The sequence below is a fragment of the Asterias amurensis genome, chromosome 11 (genome assembly GCF_032118995.1).
Source record: "Asterias amurensis chromosome 11, ASM3211899v1".
Classification (NCBI taxonomy): domain Eukaryota; kingdom Metazoa; phylum Echinodermata; class Asteroidea; order Forcipulatida; family Asteriidae; genus Asterias; species Asterias amurensis.
In genome coordinates this window covers 5,084,412-5,109,146 of record NC_092658.1, presented here as the reverse complement: position 1 = coordinate 5,109,146, position 24,735 = coordinate 5,084,412, and the positions used below count along the sequence as shown (strand labels likewise).

Genomic DNA, 24,735 nt, shown 5'->3' with positions numbered 1-24,735 from the left:
AATTACTTAGTTTTTTTCCCGACAGCGCCCTCTTTTGAATCCTCCTCCTCAACCACACAGAGGCCGCGCCGGCCCGTGTTGACAGATTTCACTACGACTCCCCACTGCCCCCTCCGATCCTCCCCTAACAAAAACACCCCGAAAACAACGGGTCCCACATAAAATAATGTCATACAAGAGGAAAGTCGCAAATATGCGTGTGTTGTTTTCCTTTCCCTGTCGGTAGGATTTATTTTTGTTTAACAAAATCATTACGCCATTCGCAATTTTTTTTTTTCTAACCCAAATTAATTACTAATTTTCTCGTGAGTAGGCCGCATCTCGTGAGCCGTAGGCCGCGCCTACGTCAAAAACGATGCATGATTATATTCAAATTTACCAATTATTTACAAAATAACTATTTGAAACCAATGTCCGTCAATCCGAGAGTGTTTTTACCCTCCGGACATACTAAGATATGAACTACACTTGAATTTTGAATATGCACCAATGAATTTTTTTTTTTACCAGATTGACCACGTGGTGCTCCCTTTTCACATTGACAAAGAAACTATTACAAAAGTTAATATTAACTTATTCTTTCCATCGCTTACTTGAAATCGTCTGCACTTGAAATTTATAAGCGTTTGTTCAAATATTTATTTATACTTGTAAATTAAATTGAATTGATTTTGTATGTAATGCCGTTTTGCTATAAAATAATGACAAATTGGTGTCTTTTTCCTTCAAATGAGGGTAGGCCTACTCCATGTGGAATATAATGCAATTGCCACTACATTGTTTGCCATTCAATGTTCACATCCAACTTTTGGGATGCTGCTGAGAAAAAAGTTTATTGCACTACCAAAATATTCTACCAGAGTAGGTTGCCTCAAGAGTTTTGTTTTTCTATACCATGATAAGGCGTCGGATCTTATCTCCCATGTTAAAAACCCGACCGTGGTATCTCACTACCAGGCGAGCGACTGGGTGTACTTCATTATACTCCTCTAGAGGTATGATGAGGGAGATAGCTCAGTAAGCTATCAATAATAACCGCTATTAAAATAACTTTAAACCATCAGCTCCATACTGGCACTGTATGGACAGCTAACGGGCCTGGAAGACTGTAGGCCTACCGGGTGAAATATAAAAGCGGGCAGTGTATGCAAGGTGGGCTTATCGGGCGGTTTTTACCGTGAAAGAAAATATCTCATCTCAAGAAACCCCCCAGATTATTCATACAATCCTTAGTAGACAAACAACAACAAAAATTTGAAATAAACACTCGGTTAACTTTTTTTCCATTTGAAAAACTTTTAATTTTTTATTGAAAACTATTTCAATCACAAAACAGACTCTTCCCATAAAAGTTTAACATGTTCTTGCTGGTATAATTATTTGAGTGGAGCTAGCTATGAGTGTTTTTGTGATACAAGTTTACAATTTCATCTACAAATGAAAACTTTGGGAATTCATGTAGTGTAGTTATTGTGTACATCCAAATCAAGTGTGAACTGCAAATATAAACATACATTACAATGATCCTTAATAAAACACTGGGTATCTATGCGCTTTAAATCTGATGATGATTGATGTATCTGTGCTAGGAAAAACTTATACTTTACTTTAACTGTATACTTCCTAAGGTAGCGTAATAACAAGACTATGTTATCCAAATACACTGTTATAAGTCTTCTAAACAAGTTGAACAAAATATGGAGGGCGGGTCAAGTTCTATAAAGGATTAGGACACAAACATTGGTAAGAATAGAAAACTCATTTCAACCATCGCATACAAAAAATAGAAATAAATCTGAACAATGGATTAGAACACCCTCTTAGTCTGGAGATGAAACATGATCTGAAGTTATATGTGGAGAGGATATGAGTTTAAGTTTGGTTTTTACAATCTCTGCATCTTCTGCCACTTTTTTACCAGAACAAAATGTCATGTTTTTAGGCTTTCCTATTTGAATTATTTTCAGTCTCACAAGCTGCTTCTTTTTTGCCTAAATACTAAAGTAAATCACTACAAACAAACTTAATGAATTGATGTCATCATGCCGCTATCTTTAGAGGTAAAAATGATGATGAAACAAGGCAAAACGCATATGTTTGTGCAGCGCACATGATTGGCCAGTGAGAAACCTCCTTTTCACCTCTAGCCGAGAGCGCCCTACTCAACTGACATGGTCTACAGAGATCTACAGGTGTTTTTGTATGAAAACAGCCGAGGGTTTCGTATGTGATGAAAAGTTTGCCTATTGCAAGAATATCCATAAACCTGATATCCCCACAACTCCCAACACATCACAGGCCCACCTTTTCAATTTTCAAATCATCTACCAGATTGAAAGTTTTCGAGCAAAATGTACAACAGGGGCATAACATTCTTACTCTTATTGTTTTGTCTCATCTTATAAAACAATAGTTAATAATAATATACACAACAAATAATGATGGTCAGAAAAAAATGATAGATCGTAGAAGCAACTGTTTTCCCAGACCCAGTTGATTTTCATATAAAACTAAAAGAATTACAAGTCGATGAAAATGAAAATAGAAAAAAAAACTCAGATTGTAATAATTATACTGGTATACATCCATCCGAATTTACACTGTGGTACAAAATATAAACCCTTAGAAACAAAATGTTAAAAATCAAACCGGTTGAAAATCAATTTGCACACTTTTAACAACTTGCCTAAGTTACATACAAAATACAAAAATGCACCCACCTCGTACAGTGTCTCTCAGGTTGATGACGTCATCCGGGAGGGTTTCTATTTATAGCAACCAACACCTAACTAAACCACATACCTTAGAATGTTCATGTAAAGACTAAACTGTACACCCTGGATGTATGCTGCCCGTTTTCAGGCAAAGAATGTGTTCTCTGTATGGGAGAAATCCACAGAATGGCTGAAAGCAAGAACTTTTACAAGTTGAATCACAGGTTAAGGTCTACAACTGCTTGATAAATGTAAAGCATGACATCCTTTTAGGAACCCCTTTTTTCAAGCCTGGTTGCGAGATGGGTCTTAACTGTGTATTCTAAACTGACGAGAAGTTCAAATTGTTCCATAGGAGAAGGGATTAAGCTGTCCCTTGTGTGACCCCAGAGCGAGAAACCACAAGCCTCATAATATGAGATAATATCTCTTATTATGCTTCAGTGACCGACGCAACTTCAAGACACAACCAGGGAATTCTGAACCGAACACCGAGCTTCTTTGGGACCTTGTCTAAAAGGATGTCACGCCTAAATGAAGCCTACAACTGGGGTGGTAATGGATGCAATAAGTGGACTATACATCCCCTTTGTTTCATAGCAGAAAGAGTAAACAAAGAAACACAGGCTACATAATATATACATGGATTATAAGTGTCTTACAATCTTTTTTAACATAAGTAAACTTCTTAAAATAATGTGAAGATTCGGCTGACCTTCCTGGAACTGGCCGGAACCCTAATTTCAGAAACGCAGCTTCTTATGCTGACAAAATCTTAGGTGCTCTTTTATAAGAAAAAACACGTTACTAAATGTATATATACTTTCTAGCAAAAAAAAAAGGAAGAGCAATGCATATTGTCATAAGTTTCTTTTAATCATGTTATGACTTTTTTCCTTCAGCAAATGAACTCTTCCTTTTACAAATAAACCAAAAGGAATTTGTTGTTAATGTAAGGCCTATATTATGCAGCCCAATGTCCATGAAAATAAACCAACAAAATCTACAGTATCTACCATTCGGAAGTTTGATAAACCTACTAGAGTACATCATCAGCTGTTAGGTGGCCCTGTCAGCTCGAGTCTGGGTGAGATGCTACTCCTCTGCAAACATCATCATCTTAATCTTGCATCACCGTCATCTTTCTCTCATCATGTACATCTTGCTTCACTGGACAGGGCTGTATAGGATAATTTGGGTGTCCCAAAACAAACAAAAATGGGGAAAAACAAGCATTAGAATGGCAGAATATTTGAAAAACCGACAACAAAACTAGTACGAAATCTCTATTAGCATTGATTTAACTTCAAACCCTTTCTAATCCGCCAAAAACCCACTCCTTAGTTTGGCTGATATTGAAGAATTCAAATCATACATAGCAAAACCAATTATGCTTGGTACTTGGCCAGGCATGAGACATTGAGAGTGCTGTGGAAACACCAAGGATCCCACTTGGTTTGTGTTTGTGATACACTGTCTTCCAGTCACTTTCTCTCAACATACTCTAAATAATGCAATATGTCATGTAAAATGTGTCCAAAAATAAGTGTATACTTTTAAGACAGAGAAAATCTACATTGATCAAAGCTTTCAACTAAACGTTCATTAACAGCTGCAAAAACCTGAGTAATTGTACAGACTGTTAACTTTTAAATTGTATCAACTTTCACAAATGATTTTGTTTTCAAAATCAAGACTGGGAGTGAATTAATGAACAAAGCATCCCGATCATTTCACCACATAATGCAGTTTTGAATCTTTTTCGAGAATAACTGTTATTTTGTTCATATTCAAACATGTACAGGTATTCAAAACCCTGTAAACCCCCCCCCCCCCCCCAATAAAAGATATTATTTCAATCTAATTAGATTTAAACAAAAAAACACCTTTTTTTAAGGGAGGGACAACCAACCTAAACGAAGATGCTTCAAAACCAGAGACCCATAATTATTTTTCTCAATACCAATTTATCATCAACTTTCACCAGTGGATGATTTGTTTTTATTTGTTTAAAGATGCTAGGTCCGGTTTTTCGCTGATTTGGCAGCACCTGAAAGTGCAGATTTAAATTTTAAATAGATTTTTTAATAGAATGAATTTGGAAAGTGACAAGCTTTCTTCCAAGGTACTGCTCGGAAATATAAACTTAAAGTAAATTATTGTTGGGGTCCAGACACTATCTCACGCCCATCAGCCATGTAAAAAATAGTTTGCATGGAGTGCTGTCCATGGTATAAATTTGAAAGTTCTTGATTTAAAAATAGGGTGATTTGTTCATTTTCATGAGGTAGTTTTTTCCCCCCGTCAACACAAATTATTTTTGGGCCAAAAACCGGCCTTGCACCTTTAAAGTTCATATCTTAAAATAGCACAAATTTATTCAACACACTAGGAAAAAAAAACACAAAAAAAAAACAAGACTTTGTACACACTTTTTTCTATCTCAATATCTTCATAAAATATGTTTCCTCTTATATTAATGTGTCTTTTGACAAAAATCTTCACTTGACCAGTCCCAGTAATCCAGCAGTCAAACCTGTGTTTATGTGGACATCACCTATCAAACAGTGAACGCGGTTCTACAGTTCACTAAACAAGAAAAGTTAGCAAGGTAGTTTTACCACCAATATTGCTTCTGCAGCTTCACTTCAGAAGGTAAACAGAGATTGTTTTTTTATACAAAACGTGGAAACAATTCCTATAGAGGTAGAATGATCGCTAAAAACCCTTTCGAGACCTTTTATCTGTTCACTTAATTAATTTGTTTTTCAGTAAAAAATATCTGCGTATATAAAATAGTAAGCAGACAGTTTGGTTTCTGCTAAAACAAAATTTACGAGTACATGTACGATGTTAACATGAGAAACAGCGGAAACAATTTGGAACATGACCTTTACCCCCTGACCTTTTTGGTCCAGTTGGTCAAATCTTGCTGGCATTAGATGCCACTACATGCATTTTGGTACAAGTCGCTTGGTCACCAAAGGGTTAATAAGAAATCAAACTTTCAGAGTATTCCTTTTCTAGGTGAAAAAAAAAAAAAAAATGGTGTGAACACAACTCAGGTTTAACTGCATTTTATCAACATTACTTCATAGCAACAACAAAAAGTAAACAAACATGCACCTTGAAAAAATATAAATAAAAGCAGCCACTCTTTACAGGTAGCCACTCCTATTATAAAACGGTAACATAATATGTAGTAGTAGTAGGGGGGTACCTTGTGGAATACCTGTTTTACATGACAGCAATTCTCAACAAACATCATCCGTAGTGTGTGTGAGTGTGTCCCCCTGCGAAACATTAGCGATTCCTTGCCCCCTTGTTGCTTTAAGGCTCTCCAACAAGGGGGGTGTTTAACCCAGTGGTCTGGCTGGGGGTGGGTACACGGGGGATGTAATTCGTGCCCTTCCAGCGTCGTCAAATTAAACCATTGGTAATAACATCATGTTTAAGGCAGAGAATACACATATCATTGTACACTATAAACACCATACTTGTGAGATCAACATTTACTTTGCATATATCTTTAAAGGTGTTATGTCTCTTTTTATTTTCCATGATTCAAATTGGCATATTTTATTAATGTTCCAAGTTATTTGTTCCAGTTCCAAGTTATTATTTCTATTTTTTTGTCTTTTTTGGTTGGGTCAAAGAAATTAATCTTGTTAATTATAATGTGTATTTTACAAAGTTGTTATTGTTAAACACACAAAATGAAATTATTTTCTGAGGGTGCAGAATGTATTTTTGTTGTAGCACTTTATATGCTCTCTTGAAATTATAACAACGTTGTTTAGAAAGTTCAGAAATCAATTTAATGCAGTTTTCATGTTTTAAGTCACAGCTAAACATGGATTCGTGAACTCACTATAAAGATTTTGTTTTCAATGACTTAAAGTTCTTCAAATAAGTTAAGTTTCTTGCATTCTTTAGATTGTTAAAACTGAAATTTTATGATCTCTTGTGATCTTTTGCTTAAACAGATACCTAGGGGTGTCTCCAACAACGATGAGCGCCTGTCAGTGACGAGCTAGGGTCGTTGAGATGTGTCCGTCCGCAAAGAAACCTTTCCACTTCGACAAACATTTACTTACTTTCATTTGCTGCTACGAGAAAAACAAAGTCAAGAAAGGAGGGGGCGGGGCTACAAATGGGGTGAGAGGATGATGTGGATGAGGAGTGAGGGGGAGGGGGATTTGATAGACAGATTGAAGATAGCCAGGGGTTCGTACTGTCCTGGAATCTTAGCAAACAATGGCATGAAATTTGTCTGACTGGATTATAAACTCCAAAAAATAGTTAATGCTTTTATTGATGCTGTTGGACTTGACAAACATATACAAAGCCACTGAAATAAAGATTCTAGACCTCTTACATGTACTTTCCGAGTCATGTAGTTTTATATCCGAATTGGCGGCCATTTTGCAAGGCAACCACAGGCCAATTCAGAGGTGGCACTATGTCTAAAATTTCATGTTTTGGTATAAAGTACATGTGTACCAAAATTCATGCTTTTACCACAAAAAGCACGATTCGGTCATAATAAAGCCTTTATCCGCTGGACTACCTTGTTTTAACCCTAGCAGAGTCTTTCTCAAAGTCTGGATTTTAAACCGTGAAGAATCAGTCAATATCCTTCTTCTTTTTTTTTTGTTCTGTAGTGATTATACATTCTACTGCAACAACACTTTCTGTCAGATTTCTGTCAGGAATAGGCATTACATTAGAGTTGCTAGATCAGACAGTACATACCCTACTGACTATTGAAACCACTACCTGCACAAACCAGCTGCTTATACAAAATTTTCATCCAGCACTTTTGCACAGCAAAATGTTTTTGCTGAACAAGTTCACACTGAATTCACACTGAATGGTAATATTGAGTAGCAAATGATGATTTTTGAGTAGAAACTGACACGTTTTGCAATGAAAGCCACTGATTTTCCCATTGACAATCTTCTAGCCCAAATTTGGTGATTCTCTTAAATTGTAATTCTTTGAAGCTCAAGTACACTGTGTACGTCTGGTGACAATTTGAAAACTAAAAACGGAGTTAAGATTTATAGTGTGACAACTGTAAGCCACTACTGTATTTACCAGCCTTCAGAAAATTATCGCCAACAAAAATATTCCAAAAGAAATTTGGACTGCAGGCCCAGTAAAAAAAAAATGAGTTTGAATACAGAAACCTGACATTACTTTTTTCAAACTGAGGTGAATTCCACACTGGTTTTGTGCTCGGCCGTTCAGTGTAATTTTTTAGGGATTAGAGGGTGACTAAGATGTTGATTTCTGCAGGTATTGATGTCATGAAAGGAAAGGGAGAACTTAGTTAAGAAACGAACATAGGACACAGAAACGATTATGAAGCGAGAGAGAGAGAGAAGGCAGAGGCCTTGACCAGTTTATGTGTAGGACAGAAACAGGAAAGGAAGGAAACGGGGAAGGGGCGGAGCAAACACTGTGGGGGTGGATGACATTAGTCAAAAACTTTCAAAAAAAAAAAAAAGCAAGAGATTCTGATGTATTTTTGAGAGAGGAAATAACAAAAAAAAACACTCACCCATCTAACTGTGGATCAGTTATCAGAGTAAGTGTCACCTTCAGGTTTATGGAGGTCTCCAACGTTGCTTATCTCTGGGGTACGTCTGCCGCCTGATCGGGGTGTGCCACTCTTCCTCTTTGATTCAACGTCATTCTTTTCATCGTCAGAGTACAACTCTAAGATGGGGGAAAAGGGAGAGACACCAACAAAAATAAGTGTCTGTTGGAAAATAAGTTAAACTTGATGCAATTAAGAGCCATTGTTAGGAGAAAGAAAGACTGCACTGTGTTTGGAGAGTCCAATCGGTAATAATCCATAGATGGGAAATATAGGTGCAGTTTCTCTAAAGACACTGGACGCTATTGGTTATTGTCAACGACTAGCCTTCACAGTTGGTGTATCTTAACATATGCATAAAATAATAAACCTGTGAAAATTTATGCTCAATCGGTCGTCGAAGTTGCGAGATAATAATGAAAGAAAAGAAAAACCTTTGTCACACGAAGTTGTCTGCTTTCCGACGCATGATTTTGAGACTTCAAATTCTAAATCTGAGCTCTCGAAATTAAATTTGTAGAAAGTTACTTCTTTCTCGAAAACTACTTACTTCAGAGGTAACTGTTTCTCACAATGTTTTATACTACCAATCTCTCCCCATTACTCCTCACCAAGGAAGGTTTTATGCCAATAATTATTCTGAGTAATTACCATTAGTGTCCACTGCCTTTAAAGCAAATGTTTTGAGAAAACAACCCTGCCTGGTACCCAGCTTTCCTTTTACTATCTTAACAACCTTGCGCCAGGGTAAAAACAAAATAATATTCTTCATCCCAGATGCAAATGTTATTCAATTAAACCCTGGTAAAATTGTACATCTAATATATTCAAGCCCCTTTTCTGGTTTGCTAGTAACCATCAACAAGGCAGAGCTTCAGATTAACCTTTATAATACAGGCCTCGCATTTTTGTAGAATTATCGGTATGGGAAGCAGACACACTATATTTTTCCCGATTCCACAAGTGCAAGTGTGATAATTATAATCAAACAAAGTTGAAGCGCTGCTTTTAACAACCCGCACAATGCAGACCAAAGAACAGGATGTGACATTGGCACCACAATTTACGCTAATTGCAATGACTTGTTGAAAAATCAGAATTGAGGATTCAACGCGAAGACAATAAATCTTACCCGCTTTAGATTTCTTCGGAGTCTCGTCATCGTCTTCAAGGTCATCGCCACTGCTGCGAGATCTTTTTCGTTGGTTCTCATGATGGTCGCCACTTCTATCGCCACTACTGTCACGTCTTTCTTTCTTCCTCTCTTCATGATTGCTTTCTATCGTCTCAGAATCTCCCGCAATATCATTTCCTATCTTTCCCTCATCGTCGTCATCTTTGTGCATCTCCAGATCGTCGTGCCTATTATTGGTTTCTTTTTCTCGGCTTCGTCTCTTGCTCTCTCTACTCTCAGACTCCCGGCGATGCTTGGAGCTACGGCTTCTGGAGCCAGAACGACTGCGCTTTGAACGTGATGTTCGGGACCTGGAGCGTGAGCGCCGTCGGTTACGTGACCTGCTGCGAGATCGTGAGCGTCGTTTTCGGTCACGACTGTGGGATCTTGATCGACGGCGTCGGTCTCGACTTCTATCTCGACTTTTTCGTCTGTTTTCAAGAGAAATTCAATACAAAAATTGTTTCTACAAAACTTGAGAACCTTGTTGGATAACAGAACAAGAAAGCAGCGGTACCGAGAGCATCTTGAGCAAAACTTTTTGGCATTTAAATTGCAAGTGCTTTAATGTCAGTACCACGATAGATAACTTTTAAACCGGGGTTTTGAATTAAGCTGTAAAATAATAGCCAATATCAGGATAACCTTTACTTAATTTTACTTTTACTCTTCATTGCTTATATTATACTGAGTTTCCTGTTCATTTAGCCTCCGAAAAAGACTCTGCTAGGGTCATTAACCTCAGGCCATTGACTATTTTTTGCATTTATACCATCGGCCCTTTTGGTTGACAAGTTGTTTGCAACAGCTTATTTTCTTTTCTCAGGATAACTTTTACAAACAGTTAACAGTTAAAACTCAAAATCTGACAGCTGATTGCTTCTAAAAAGTCATGATTGACTTTGAAAAAAGACAAATTCCGCAGACAACTGTACCTGTTATGTCTGCTGCGGCTCCTACTTCTGCTTCGTTTGCGACTGTGGCTTCGTCTTCGATCTCGACTTCTACTACGTCGTCGATCCCGACTTCTACTCCGTCGTTTGTCCCGGCTGCGGCTTCGTCGCCTGTCTCGGCTTGAGCTCCTTCGTTTGTCACGACTACGGCTCCGTCTCTTATCGCGACTCCTTGATCGCCGCCGTCTATCCCGACTTCGGGACCTGCTCCGTCTCTTGTCCCTCGACTTCTGCCGTTCCTTTTCTTTCTCTCGTTCTTTCTCGCGTTCCTTCTCTCTCTTGACGCGCCTTTCTTCTACTTCCTTCTCGCGCTCTTTCTCGCGCTCTTCCCGTTTCTTGCGGCGCTCCTCCCGCTCTTCTTCCAGTTTTTTATCGCGCTCTTCTTGCTCTTTGCGACGTTGTTCCTCACGTTCGATGATTGGCTGCATACGTTTGGACTGCAATTGAAAAACAGATGGTTGACTTTTTCAACTAAGCATGTTTCAATTGATTCACCAATTAATTGATGGATCCACAGACTGATCCACTGATTAATTGATTGATCCACCAATAGGAATCTACTTACTTTGAGTTCTTCCACAGTAGCCTTAATCTTGGCATAACCCATGTGTTGCTTTCCCATCAGGTGATCGTCCACTCTAGACTGGGCGTCGCCGACAATGAGGAAAGCTCCGCACACCTCGCAGACTTCCATCTGCTTCTCCTGGGAGAGTACAGCATCCAGGGCCAAGGCAGCATTCTGTAGGTTCAAGCATTACAAGGCGATAAACATCATGAATTACGGAAGATACCAGTCTTGACTAACATGGCACTCATAGTGTTAGCCAGAGGGGGGTAACCTTGTTTTCAGTCCCAGCAGTTTGTGGTAACTAGCCCCTGGTTGGCAGTTAATTTTGGAACATGCCCCTGATGGCAGTTGATTTGGGTTGATCGCCCAAATTGGTTAAGTGAAGCCATCACCTTGAAGTGGCAGTATAGAACTCACACCATGGCAGTGAAGTTAGTAAAAATCCTCTGTAAGCTAAAGCAACAGGCCCAACGGATTTTTAATCTTCCGCCCAGTTAGTACTTAAAAATCTACTCTGTGGTAGTAGAATTTATAGGAAGACAGTTCTCTAAAGAACAAACTCTACCGCGCAAGTAGATACACACGTGGTGTTACGGCAAACCACATATATATTGATATCTTACCATGTAATACTTCAAATCCCATACACCTTGTGATGTTAGGCAATAAATTAGTTTGTCGTTTAATTGTGCAACTGACCTCTTGAAGGGTCTCCCTCTCCTCTTTGAGCTGATCGCACAGCTTCATCGTCCCCTGAGCTTCCTCCACCTCCCCGTTGCATCCAAGTTCCTCTGCCTTATCCACCAGGGTGTTGATGCGCTCCGTTAACATTCGGATCTGCTCCTCATTCTTATATTGGTTGGGTGCACTCAGCTGCTAAGTATTGTCAAAAAGAATTGAAAAAAAACACCAAATGAAAAGGGGTACGAGTGAGCCAGATTGCATGCCAAACTTTTTCTACAATTGGCATTGAAAGTTGACACCAGGGCCAAATTTCAGAGAGCTGCTTAAGCGCACAATATGGCTGAAATTTTTTTCTAGTAAGCAGAAATGAGCAGCATACCAGCCACAAATTGAATATGTGATATGGTAGTTTGGCTGGTAACCTTTTTGTGGTAAAGCAACATTGTGCTTAGCTACTTGTTGTGCTTGAGTAGGCTCTATGACATCAGGCCAAGACCTCAGGCCCGAGGTCAGTGATTTCAATCTTGTAAAGAAATGTCTTCTTCCTTACATGTTGTTGCGCATTGCTGAGTGACAGTCTAGAGTGGCCCTTGCGGATACGGCGATCTACTTCGGAGACAACTTGCTGCAAGTACGCCAAGAAGTCATCTTCATAACGGGACCTCTCACGCTCACTAGCATCATTGAACCTTCGGGAAGAAACACACAAGTTGTCATTTTCCCTTCTCTTTATAGTGTTACAGCGATTGGCTTTTGGACTGGGAAACAGTTTGCTTTTAGTTTTCAATTTAAACAAATTTGGCAATTGAAATGATCACTTTTTTTTTATAAATGTGCAAAATCTTTCCCTGACAAAAAAATCATTTTTTAAAATTTATTATTACTGTTTACAGGATCACAACATTTGGTAAAACTTCCACAGCTTAATTGGGAATTCTGTGATTATTGAACAAATATTTTATTTATATTTATCACAAGCTACTGCAAACAAACATATTAGGGACTTTTCGTTTTCGACGACGGATGGTTCTACGACGGTAAAGATGACATTTGGCGTCATCTGCGCATGCGTCGGCTTTGAGGACGGTCGTCCCTCAATTTCTACGACAGAACTTGGGATGAATCTTCGTTGTGCTGAAAACGGCAACGTTTAGCTGAACAACCGTTGCAGAACCATCCGTCGTAGAAAACGAAAAGTCCTTACTACCAAAACAGGGAGACCACCAACCTAAGGCCACATAAAAAAAATTGTTGAACATCCCTGCCCGACCGTTCAAACCCCCCCCCCCCCCCCACCCCCTTTGTTTTTTTTTATCATTTCAGCTGTTTTTTTTCTTCAAAATGTACAGGTTTGAAAAGATGTTTAAAGAAGGTTTTTATTCATGTTGGCAAAGCAAGAACAATTCTTCAAATATTTACTTGGGCTACACTGTGCTTAGTTGTTTAAAAAAATTTACAGACGAAAATGTCATCCTAGGAGTTAAATTTGTTTGACAAAACTATTGAAAACATAAAGAACACACAAACCCTCTGTTTTATAGTGATTGTGATGATTTCTTTATTCTTGATTTCATACTTGGCATGTCAACAAAACTATCTAAGGTAGCAGGCTCAAAGTTTGGGTCCCGTTAATTTTTCTGTTCAACCCAAAACTATTCAAATTTTACCCTGTCAGTGAGTATGGGACTTGATTTATTTCACAGTGGTACTTTTGTACTTTTGTACTCATGTGAAAAACATCTACAGTTTGCAGAAAGCGCGTTATTGTTGCACATATGTAAGGGCAGCTTTGTGGAATCTAGTGGAATACACAATGAAGGTATACGCCCAAGTTTGTTTCAGTATGAAAACATTGACTTTCTCACCCAAGTTTGAAAACACAACTTACATTCTTCTCAAGGATTCATCATGCTGTTTATCACAAGGACCTACAGAAATAAAATAAAGATAACAAACAAATAATCTAAAAGCTTTCTTTTGTCTGCATTCTCCCTATCTAGTGGTATGCTGGCCACTTCCTAGTTAAAACCTCAGAGGAACATTTACTCCAATTGGTCCAGTTGGCTAGTTCAGTATTGGAAACGAGAAGTATCCCTTATTTAATATGAAATACAGACTAATGAAAAAGCTGGAAGTCTGGTGAAAAAAATGGAAGTCTAGTGAAAAAAGCTGGAAGTCTAGTGAAAAAGCCGGGAGCCTAGAGAAAGAACAAGCTGGAAGTCTAGTGAAAAAGCTGGAAGTTTAGCGAAAAAGCTGGAAGTCTAGTGAAAAAGCCGGGAGCGTAGAACAGAACAAGCTGGAAGTCAAGTGAAAAAGCTGGAAGTCTATGAAAACAATTGAAGTCTTGTGAAAAAGCTGGAAGTCTAGTGAAAAAGCTGGAAGTCTAGTGAACAAGCCAGGAGCCTAGAGAAAGAACAAGCTGGAAGTCTAGTGAAAAAGCTGGAAGTCTAGTTAAAAAGCTGGAAGTCTTGTGAAAAAATGGAAGTTTTGTGAAAAAGCTGGAAGCCTAGTGAACAAGCTGGAAGCCAAGTGAAAAAATGGAAGTCTTGTGAAAAAGCTGGAAGCCTAGTGAACAAGCTGGAAGCCTAGTGAAAAAGCTGGAAGTCTACTGAAAAAGCTGGAGACTAGTGAAACGACAAGCTATTAATAGCTATATAGTGTCACCTGCTTGAAAAGTAACAAGTATCAGACTCAGAGTTTACAAACACCGGTGTTGTAGCTAGAACAATTTTAGTGGTTGGCTCTAAATACAATTTAGTTCACCAAGGGCGAGCGGTTCAACAAAATTACTCATGTTTAATTATTGTGCCATCGTTGCTTAAAGGCAGTGGACACTATTGGTAATTACTCAAAATAATTATTAGCACAAAACCTTACTTGGTAACGAGTCATGGGAAAGGTTGATGGTATAAAACATTGTGAGAAACGGCTCCCTCTAAAGTGACATAGTTTTCGTGAAAGAAGTAATTTTTCACAAATTTCATTTTGAGACCTCAAATTTAGAATTTGAGGTCGCAAAATCAACCATCTAAGTGCACACAACTTCGTGTGACAAGGGTGTTTTTTCTTTCATTATTATCTTGCAACTTCAACGACCAATTGAGCTCAAATTTTCACAGGTTTGTAATTTTATGCATATATTGAGATACACCAAGTGAGTAGACAATTTGACAATTACCAATAGTGTGCAGTGTCTTTAAGTGCCATCTGAAGGAAATCTGTGCTGGGCAGCACAGTGAATTTTGCTCAGAGTGCTGGGTGAAATCTCTTTGTTCCGGGCAGGCCCGTCCGCCCGGCACTGCCCACCGTGGCCAAAACCCTGTTTACAACACTTACCAAGATCAGACCTTGTGTTGGTGAAAAGCTCATGGGGGCAAAAGCCACATAGAAAGTTCTTGCACACCTAAAAGAAAAACAATTTATTTAGAAAAGTAAATCAACTACGACAGATTTTAGTTTTCATTTATTAATTCTGTTTGTGAAAGCATCAGAAAAGTGAACTGAATTTGTTGAAGTAATTAAATTTGTCAACTCCCTGCATGCATGCTGGCTAGGTACAGTAGCAATTCAACAAATTCATGTCAAAATTTTACTTATTGCATTTAAATCTCAGATTGGCTTAACTCCATCTAACATTGCAAATCTTCTTGTACCTTACGCCCCCTCCCGCACTCTTCGTTCTTCTGCAAAGTCCCTTCTAACTATTTAGCATTCCTAGAACTTCCTCATCATATGGCGATCGTGCCTTTTCCGCTTGTGCTCCTAAACTTTGGAACGCTTTACCTAATAACATCAGATGCTGTAGTTCTCTTCCACTATTTAAAAACTTGCTGAAAACTCATTTATTTAAATCCTCATACTACACGTAGCTCGTTACATGTCTTGACAGTCGATTATTCACTGTATAATTTTTTATTGTATTCTACATATTTCTTTTTTGTTGTATATATGTATTGTTTTTTGTTCTGCGTCTTGGACTTTGGAGTAGGGTCTTGTACACTAGATAGATGGCGCATTATAAATGCATTATTATTATTATTATTATTAATATTAATTAATAATGAATATTGACCCCTGTGATGGAGGGTTAAGATAACTACATGAACTACGGGTCAATCTGTGCTAGTCGACGTTAGAGGATAACGTACATACTTGACTCTGATCCCGAGGCTGTATTACTATTACAATTGTATACAAATTGGCAGATACAATATAAATTACTATCATGAGCGTAGCCAGCCGTAGGCTTAAAGCCTACGGCTGGCTACGCTCATGACGCTACGGCTTATGTCATAATTATGTCTTTTCAATTTCAGCAGCAGACCCAGAGGACATCCAACGCATGACACTGACGACAGTGACGTTGACACTGACAGTGACACCATGATCCAGTAGCTGTTGCTGTAGATAGAGCAGGCATTTCGAACACAGCCTAATTTTCATTTCCACATTAATAGTTAAATTTATTAAATTTTTATTTATATTTATAAAAAAAGACCACCCGATGAACACGTTGAGGGCGCTCTATTTCCGCTGATCATTTTGTCGAGACGAGGGAGCCTGACTTTTACATGGTTTTTAGTCAATCAAAAACTACTTGAATTACATATCATTTAACGTTTAATTTCATCCCCTGTAGTTATGAAACATTCTACTCACCGAGGGGTGGTCCCATCTTATTTCTTTTGATCTTTCTGAGGGCAAAATATCACGATTTTTGCCCATCAACTCATCGAGCAATTGCGCTGCTGACTGCATCTTGCCTGAGCTGAGCAAGGAAGAAAAATACAGAATTTATGAAGTTTGAGCACAAGGTTGTAATCGAAACAGTGGTTCCCCACTAGTCCGATTAAGATTATGTACCAGTAATGGTCTCCGGGTACCAGTGACATATGCTGCGTCAACCTCGTGTGTCGTTCACGTGCACCGTGTGTGTGCGTACGTGTGTGCAAGGTATAGAACGCCAAAGGGTATACAACTAAAAAACCAGCAACTGTCACTAATTTTGCATCACGGATCTAGGCGGGGGGGGGGGGGGGGGGGGTCATGGTTTTGCATCGATCGATTTCTCTTCGTACCAAAAATATCATACACAGGGCCCAATTTCATAAAGCTGTTTAGCAGAAAAAACTGCTTAACAAATTTAACGACTCGTGGGGCACCAGTCGCAACATTGTAAACTTTATGTCACTGGCTGCGTATAACTTGTTTAATTTTCGCATAGCAAGATTTATTTTCCAGTGCTTTAGGCAGGTTTTTGTGCCTACATGTTTTATGAAATTGATCCGGTCATTTCAAACTCACTTCGTATCGTAACTCAACGCATTCAATTCCGTACAATGGTCCACACATATAAATCCCTCAATCATTGTGCCCCGGATTATCTCTCCTCTCTCCTTTCACTCCAGACATCTTCTTACTCTCTTCGCTCTACTACTGGTAAATCCCTTTCAGTTCACAAAACCCATAAACTTGCAGGTGATAGGGCATTTTCAATTGCTGCTCCCCGACTATGGAATTCTCTACCTACCCTTACCAGAAGCTCAAACAGTGTCCCAGCCTTCAAACGTGCTCTCAAAACCCACCTTTTTGACTCTTCGCAGCTGGTCATCTTTATCTTTTTTTAGTCTTTTTCCCTCTTCTTTCCTTCTCAGCGCCTTGTATCCTTTGGCAATTTGGCGCTTTATAAATACTGTTTTTTTTTTTTTTTTTTTTTTTTTTTTTTTGTAACTAGATCATTCCCGTTCGAGTCATGTCGTACCGCCGCCGTGTGCATGGTGTGTATCAATCACCCCTGTTGGGTTGTAAGTTATTCAATCATTTACGAGGATCGACACGTCGGTTTGTTTTCACGGTCATTAAAAACTACGACACACAGGAGTATCGGAATTACAGTTCTTCGCTAAGCCTTTGTAAAGTTTCCAGTTTTATTATTGGGAAATTGATCTAGAAGTTTTCTGAAACTGTTGACATAAAAGGGGGCGATCTTCTTATTATTTTGCATTGCTTCAAAGGGACGTAAAGGTAAATCGTGCCAAAGTGATCAAGAGGAGGGCGGATACTCTTCCGATGTAAAAGAGTGAAAAAACACCACTCTTTACATTTCCCTCAAAATGGATATTTAAAAAGAGTGGTGGTTATTTCACTCCTTTAGAAGGGTTTCGGGTTTCACTCCAGGACAGAGTGAAAAATCACTCAACAAGATGCAAACTTCAATCTAAAGAGTGGAAGACCACCCGAAAACGAGTTTTCCCTCATATGGCTCTTCAAAGAGTGCTTTTACACTCTTTTGCATTCATAGAGTATGTTTACAAAATGAGGTACTTCCCCAAGGAAAGTTAGTTAGTCTTTTCCTTTTTTTCTATTATTATTTCTTTTGAGTAATGAAGGGACTACGTTTATAATGATTGTAGAGGCACAAGTGAGATTAAATGCTTCCTCAAGCAATTACCCTTTATTGTTTAATTTTGTTCAAAATAATTACACACACTTGGATCAGCTCACTAAAAGTGACTGTTTCTCCTCCTTAATCAGATGAAAGACATGCAACATCATAAGAAGTGGCATGCGTGACAGTAATATCAAGCAATTAAGCCCGGTTCTTACTTCGTGCGAATGCAAATGCGAAGCGAATTTGACGTGAATGGGATGTCACAACCCTCCTTTCGCAGCGATATTCGCAAGTGAGTTGGGCAAAGTTGAACTACTGCGAACTGTTCGTTGCGAATTTGTGACTTCAACATTCGTATCGCATTCGCATTCGCAGGAAGTATGAACCGGGCTTTATGCGAACATACAAACTACACAACATACTATGAGATGTTTAATTGCCATGATTAGTCAGTTTTTAATTGAGCAACAAATTATTTATGGACATCACTCTTGATACTAATAAATGACAACTTTGTGTATGTTAATGACTTGTGTGAGCTACGACTTTAAACTAGTTAATATATTATTTAACATCAATACAAACATCATAATTAAAATACAAATAATATCAGCTTAAAGGCACTGCACACGTTTGGTAATTACTGAAAATATATACTAGCATAAAAACGAAATCGAAATCTGGGTTGACAACCAACCGAGCTACTCTAGCCAAGTGCAATTGCTCAAGTCTTTTTTTTTATCATGCTGCAATTTTGCCGTTTCGGGTAAATTGATTCAGTTGGTGATCTTTGTTGAGCGAAGACCGGTTTCTTATGAAAACACTTTCGATGTGCGAGTTTTGAGACCCTTGTAAGATACAGTGAACAGCGAATGCGGCTCCCCAAAATGCACATGCGTGACACATACAGGATATGTCATGTGTTTCGATACTATGTTGTAGGCGAGGCGATGGCGAATGTATGGTAGTTCACAGCAATGGCAACAATCATACAGAAAGATGTCACACAGCTAATGGTACATCACGCAACTGACAAAAAGCAGGGTTTAGTAAGTCAATTTTTTTTGTGATGTGGTTTCAAGTTTCACCCAAGTTGATGGTCGGTATTGAGTATTCCTTGGCTATTTCTATCTCCTTGGTGCAAGCAAGGCATTGTCGGTATCTTGCTAAACGCTTGACAAAGACCGGTCCGTGGGGAACAGCGTCATGTTCGCGTTGGCAGAATAGCGCCCGCAGTGGCTGTTTGTGATTCATTTGTGAGGAACGTCTTGCACGCTAGAGGATCCCTGCATGTGGTGGTTTGAGAAATGATCTCCATCCAAGCCTCCCTTTCCAGAGCTATTGTTTTTAGCTCATGATTGTGTTCTGTCTCTTAAGTGCACGAATGATAATTTCACCCGACAAACACGTTTTTAACACCAGCCTTTTTACAGATAGTTGTTTTGAAACTTTACGGATACGATCCATGCTGATTTACCGCAAATTTCACCGAACTTTTCCCATAACTTCCATACCTGTAAACATTGGCGCGCGCCCCAGCCGTAGCTGTAGCCGAAGTCGCCAATTCGGACACAAATTTACAGCTGCCAGCCTTTTTACAGATAGTTGCTTTGAGACTGCACGGATACATGCTGACTTACAGTGAATATTTTCACCGAAGAACTTTTCCGTGGCTCATTTGAAACTTGCAAGCATCTACGGAAAACTTCAACATAACCCCGGCGGAATTCCGTATTGGTCAACGCGTAAATAAAGCAGTTTATGCAACTGTTGAAATGAACCATGGTGAACAGAATGATGAACGTCTCCCTCTCAACGGCAATCGAGGCATTGTAGACGATGTTGAAAGGGACCACGAGGATCACCACCGACAGTACGAGAATCAGAAGTGTGCGCAGGAGACGGTAGTCCGTGTTCGTCATTATTGCGCGTTGCCGACCGGCAAATTTCTGCAGGTTTCGTTTTGACGCGAGCACTTTCAACCAAACGCGCAAATAACAGTATATTATAAGAGACATACTGAGACCTAGAGCGACGAAACCATAAGTGGGAGAAGGTTGACTCATACAAGAAAACACCTGGGGTACGAGGTGATGCGCGTCATATCCTTCTAAGAAGATGTAGACGGGTACCCAGTCTACAGCGAATGCAGCTCCCCAAATGCACAGGACATAAAGGATAGTGGTGCATTTTGTGAAGAGGACACCATAGGAGCGGCCATGGCAGATGCGAACATAGCGATTCACAGCAATGACATCAATGCTAAAGACCGACGCTACGCAGCTTACGGTGCACAAACAACCGGTGAACTGGCACAGAGTAGGATTGGATAGTAGATTTTGGCCGTGGTTTCGAATGCCAATCAGGTAGAAGGTGTTGAGAAAGGATGAGACGCATAGATCTGCAACGGCTAGGTTCATCACGAGCACATTGTGGATTTTATGGAGTTTCTTGTTGACGATTACGGCAGCTATTACTAGAAGGTTTCCCAAGGTACCCGTGATTAACTCCAGTAATGTGACTATGAAGAAAATAAGATTGAGAGTCTTATCTTCAGCAAACAATGCTATGAGTTCAGAGAGTGTCATTGGTTCATCAGGATATTCGTAATTGTCTACAGTTGTATTCGACATTGCAACTGAACTAAAACTATGATTTTTCGTGTCGTCCCCGTACTCCATGATTTGGCAGCGACTTATGCCTCTAAAACGTTGCAAAGAAGACCTCACAATGATATGATGGTCAAAGAGCAAGGATAGCGGTTAAGTACTGCTGATGGTTCTTAATCACCGAACCTCACAAATTGACAGCCATAATGAAAAGTACACAAAATGTCTTAATTAGCAAACAATAATATGCGCTTTTGACGTGATAGTGAACTCGGTCCAGATCAATTCTAATTAGTTACCCAAGCGTAAAATTGCACAAGAGACGGATGACAAAACCAACGAAATAATGGTTACTTCATGGGATATTGATGGGTTTTAATCAAAGTATATACGTTAGGTTATAACATAAACATAACGTAACATAACAAATTACAAATTATAATGCGCTATTCCATCAAGATCATAGTGCACTAGAAATAAATCAACATGGAAAAAGGTGAGTTTTAAAGACTTTACGAAAATAATGCAGATAGAGTAACAGATCTCCTGCCACAGCGGCACCGAAGGTGAAGTAACTGGCTCAGTCGCGTCGTTCCTTTTTTAATGTCAAGTCGGTTAAGTAATTAGCTTTTGTTCTCCTTATTTAATTAAACTCCGGTCATTTTTAGCCAAGTAGAAAAATTAGTATGGTAGTGGCAGGCTGTCTTTCGTAACTGATTTCCTTTCCCAAAGATCGTTGACAACTTGCCTTTGACATGCGCCCTTTTTTTTTTAAAGTTGTAATAATGTTAGCGTAATGTCATTCATTTAAAGGCAGTGGACACTATTGGTAATTACTCAAAATAATTATTAGCATAAAACCTTTCTTGGTGACAAGTAATAGGAAGAGGTTGATGGTATAAAATGTTGTGAGAAACGGCTCCATCTGAAGTGCCATAGTTTCCGGGTAAGAAGTAATTTTCCACGAATTTGATTTCGAGACCTCAGATTTAGAACTTGAGGTCTCGAAATCAACCATCTAAACGAACACAACTTCGTGTAACAAGGGTGTTTTTTTATTATTCATATCTCGCAAGTTCGATGACCGATTGAGCTCAAATTTTCACAGGTTTGTTTTTATGTATATGTTGAGATACACCAACTATATGAAGGCTAGTCTTTGACAATTACCAATAGTGTCCACTGCCTTTAATACAAAAATATATAACAATAAACAAAAGCATTGAATTCAAACAAATTATAAGCAAACATATTAAAGTACCAAGAACATGTTTAATGCCATATATTATTCAACTTCAAAATTTAATAGGCAACACATTATTTTGTGGTGAACTTGAAATGTCTTTAAATTTCTAAAATGAACGCAATGTCATTTTCTGCACGGCCAAATGCGGGACCGTCACGAATCGAATAGTCCCACTTATGTCCTCTTTGTGAAAACAAAAAATGTAATAATTTATGAAGGAATCTTGAGCTATTGGATCTAGCACATGAATGCCTCCAGTCTTTCTTCCCATGCTGCTGTTTGGGCAGTTTCATGTAAACTGTTTAATGGCACTGGACACCTTTGGTAATAAATTGTCAAAGACCAGTAATCTCACCATGGTGTATCCAACATAATTATGCATAAAAGAACAAATCTATGAAAATCTTGACTCAATTGATAATCGAAGTTGCAAGAGAATAATGAAAGAGAGCACACCCTTGTTGCACAATTTTGTATGCTTTCAGATGCCTAATAAGGCTTCAGGCCTGAAGACTTTTGATATTGAGTGAGGAATTACCCCTTTCTCAAAAACTACGTTACTTCAGAGGGAGCCGTTGGTCACAATGTGTTGTACTATCAACAGCTCTAAATTGCTCGTAACCAAGTTTGTTTGCATACTAACAATCATTTTGAGTAATTAGCAATAACTGTTCAGTGCCTTTAGGTGAGTGATATCTTTGAGCGAAGACGGGTTGACGTGGGTTCGTATGAATACACTCTTGATGTACGAGGCGCATACATTGTAAGAAACAGAGTATCCAGCGGACAGTGAATGCAGCTTCCAAAAATACACAAGACAAAGAGTGTGGTGCGTTTTATGAAGATCATAAACTTGTAGCCAAGGCGATGGCGAATGTATATAGCGGTTCACCAATCCAGTACTAAAGAATGACGTCACACAGCTTACGATGCACATGCAAAACTGGGAAAAGGCAGGATTTAGCCGGTAGATTTTTAAAGTTGTTTCGAACTCCAATTTGATGGTCGACATTGAATTTTATTCTTAGGTGCAAGACACTAGTCAAATGTTTCTCGTTTAACGAACTCCACGCTCTTTTGACGGTTGACAACTACTCAAAGGGGGAAAGTGTCCCGTTCGTGTTTGAAAGAATAGCTGTGGGTGATCCAAAATGTAAGATGAATTCATTCCTTGATCTCATGCCAACCTTGGTTCCAGTTATTGTTTGCCATATCCGAGTCTGGCACATCTATTAACATGTTTTTAACAACCGACGGCCATTTTTACAGATGGGTGGTCTGCCTTACCGTGACTATTTCAACCGTACCTTTCACCGGAATTGTCCGTGGCTTTGATACCTGTAAGCATCTACGGAGAACTTCAACAAAGCCACGGCGGAATTCCGTGTTTGTCAACGCGTAAATAACGCAGTTTATGCAACTGTTGAAATGAACCATGGTGAACAGAATGATGAACGTCTCCCTCTCAACGGCAATCGAGGCATTGTAGACGATGTTGAAAGGGACCACGAGGATCACTAACGCCAGTACGAGAATCAGAAGTGTGCGCAGGAGACGGTAGTCCGTGTTCGTCATTATTGCGCGTTGCCCATCGGCAAATTTCTGCAGGTTTCTTTTTGACGAGCGCACTTTCAACCAAACGCGCAAGTAACAGTATGTTACAATAATCATACTGAGACTTGGGACAACGAAACCATAGAGATGAGAAGGTCGACTCATACAAGAAAACACCTGGGGTACGAGCTGATGCGCGTCATACCCTTGTAAGAAGAAGTAGGGTATCCAATCTACAGCGAATGCAGCTCCCCAAATGCACAGGACATACAGGATAGTGGTGCATTTTGTGAAGAGGACATCATAGGAGCGGCCATGGCAGATGCGAACGTAGCGGTTCACAGCAATGACATCAATGCTAAAGACCGACGCTACGCAGCTTACGGTACACAAGCAGCCGGTGAACTGGCACAAAGTAGGATTGGATAGTAGATTTTGGCCGTGGTTTCGAATGCCAGTCAAATTGAGAAAGGATGAGACGCATAGGTCTGCAACGGCTAGGTTCATCACGAGCACATTGTGGATTTTATGGAGTTTCTTGTTGACGATTACGGCAGCTATTACTAGAAGGTTTCCCAAGGTACCCGTGATTAACTCCAGTAATGTGACTATGAAGAGAATAAGATTGAGAGTCTTATCTTCAGCATACAGTGCTACGAGTTCAGAGAGTGTCATTGGTTCATCAGGATAGTCGTAATTGTCTACAGTTGTATTCGACATTGCAACTGAACTAAAACTGTAATTGTTTGTGTCGTCGTACTCCATGATTTGGCAGCGACGTATGCCTCTAAAACGTTGCAAAGAAGACCTCACAATGATTATGACGATCATAGAGCAAGGATGACGGTTAAGTACTATCCAGGGCCCAATTTAATGGCTCTGCTTACCGCCGAATTCTGCGCTTATGATCACGATTACGTGCCAGCGCCGAATTTCTGCCCTATAGCCTTGTAAGCGTATAAAAGAATGCCTATAGTAATGCGGAGTACACGCGCAGAAGCAAAAATTCGCCCAAAATTGCGCTAAACCGTGAAATACGCTTGCCGTAAGCACATAATTCCTTGCTTCCGTAAGCGCCGATTCTGTGCTTACGGTAAGCAAAGCCATGAAATTGGGCCCTGATGGTTGTTTATCACCGAACCTCACACAATTGACAGCCATAATGAAAAGTACACAAAATAATGTCTTAATGGAAATTGTGACGCAATTAGGCGGTCTGTTCTTAGAACTACTCTTA

The 24,735-nt window shown here is 39.2% G+C and overlaps 3 protein-coding genes across 6 annotated transcripts; all 3 read right to left on the bottom strand.

Moving 5' to 3' along the window:
- Positions 1 to 1,276: 1,276 nt before the first annotated feature.
- LOC139943922 (uncharacterized) lies at positions 1,277 to 16,461 on the bottom strand. Of its 4 annotated transcripts, none has more exons than XR_011786902.1 (10): positions 16,358 to 16,461; positions 15,035 to 15,101; positions 13,587 to 13,626; positions 12,249 to 12,387; positions 11,714 to 11,890; positions 11,012 to 11,185; positions 10,429 to 10,883; positions 9,452 to 9,924; positions 3,755 to 8,438; positions 1,277 to 2,878 (listed from the first exon to the last, which is right to left on the bottom strand). XR_011786902.1 is itself a non-coding variant. In XM_071940815.1 (10 exons), the coding sequence occupies exons 1-9, from the start codon at positions 16,454 to 16,456 to the stop codon at positions 8,296 to 8,298; spliced, it is 1,767 nt and encodes a 588-aa protein (XP_071796916.1). In that variant the 5' UTR covers positions 16,457 to 16,461; the 3' UTR covers positions 1,277 to 3,894; positions 8,281 to 8,295. The 4 variants fall into 4 exon arrangements, 3 of the variants coding, with proteins under 3 accessions (XP_071796916.1, XP_071796915.1, XP_071796917.1); XM_071940815.1 differs by having other exon boundaries at positions 1,277 to 3,894; positions 8,281 to 8,438; XM_071940814.1 differs by having other exon boundaries at positions 1,277 to 8,438.
- Positions 16,462 to 19,684: 3,223 nt separating this feature from the next.
- On the bottom strand, positions 19,685 to 20,770 carry LOC139944138 (melatonin receptor type 1B-B-like). Its single transcript, XM_071941101.1, has one exon. The coding sequence runs from the start codon at positions 20,768 to 20,770 to the stop codon at positions 19,685 to 19,687; it is 1,086 nt and encodes a 361-aa protein (XP_071797202.1).
- A 2,437-nt stretch (positions 20,771 to 23,207) lies between these two features.
- On the bottom strand, positions 23,208 to 24,263 carry LOC139944137 (melatonin receptor type 1A-like). Its single transcript, XM_071941100.1, has one exon. The coding sequence runs from the start codon at positions 24,261 to 24,263 to the stop codon at positions 23,208 to 23,210; it is 1,056 nt and encodes a 351-aa protein (XP_071797201.1).
- Between the last annotated feature and the right edge of the window lie 472 nt (positions 24,264 to 24,735).

Coding starts and splice junctions, on each gene's coding strand:
- LOC139943922 (XM_071940814.1), bottom strand. CDS start 16,456: ATGCAGTCAGCAGCGCAATTGCTCGATGAGTTGATGGGCAAAAATCGT. Junction 12,388..13,586: donor GATGAATCCTTGAGAAGAAT/GTAAGTTGTGTT, acceptor TTCTTCCCGAAG/GTTCAATGATGCTAGTGAGC. Junction 11,891..12,248: donor TCAGCAATGCGCAACAACAT/GTAAGGAAGAAG, acceptor GACAATACTTAG/CAGCTGAGTGCACCCAACCA.
- LOC139944138 (XM_071941101.1), bottom strand. CDS start 20,770: ATGGAGTACGGGGACGACACGAAAAATCATAGTTTTAGTTCAGTTGCA.
- LOC139944137 (XM_071941100.1), bottom strand. CDS start 24,263: ATGGAGTACGACGACACAAACAATTACAGTTTTAGTTCAGTTGCAATG.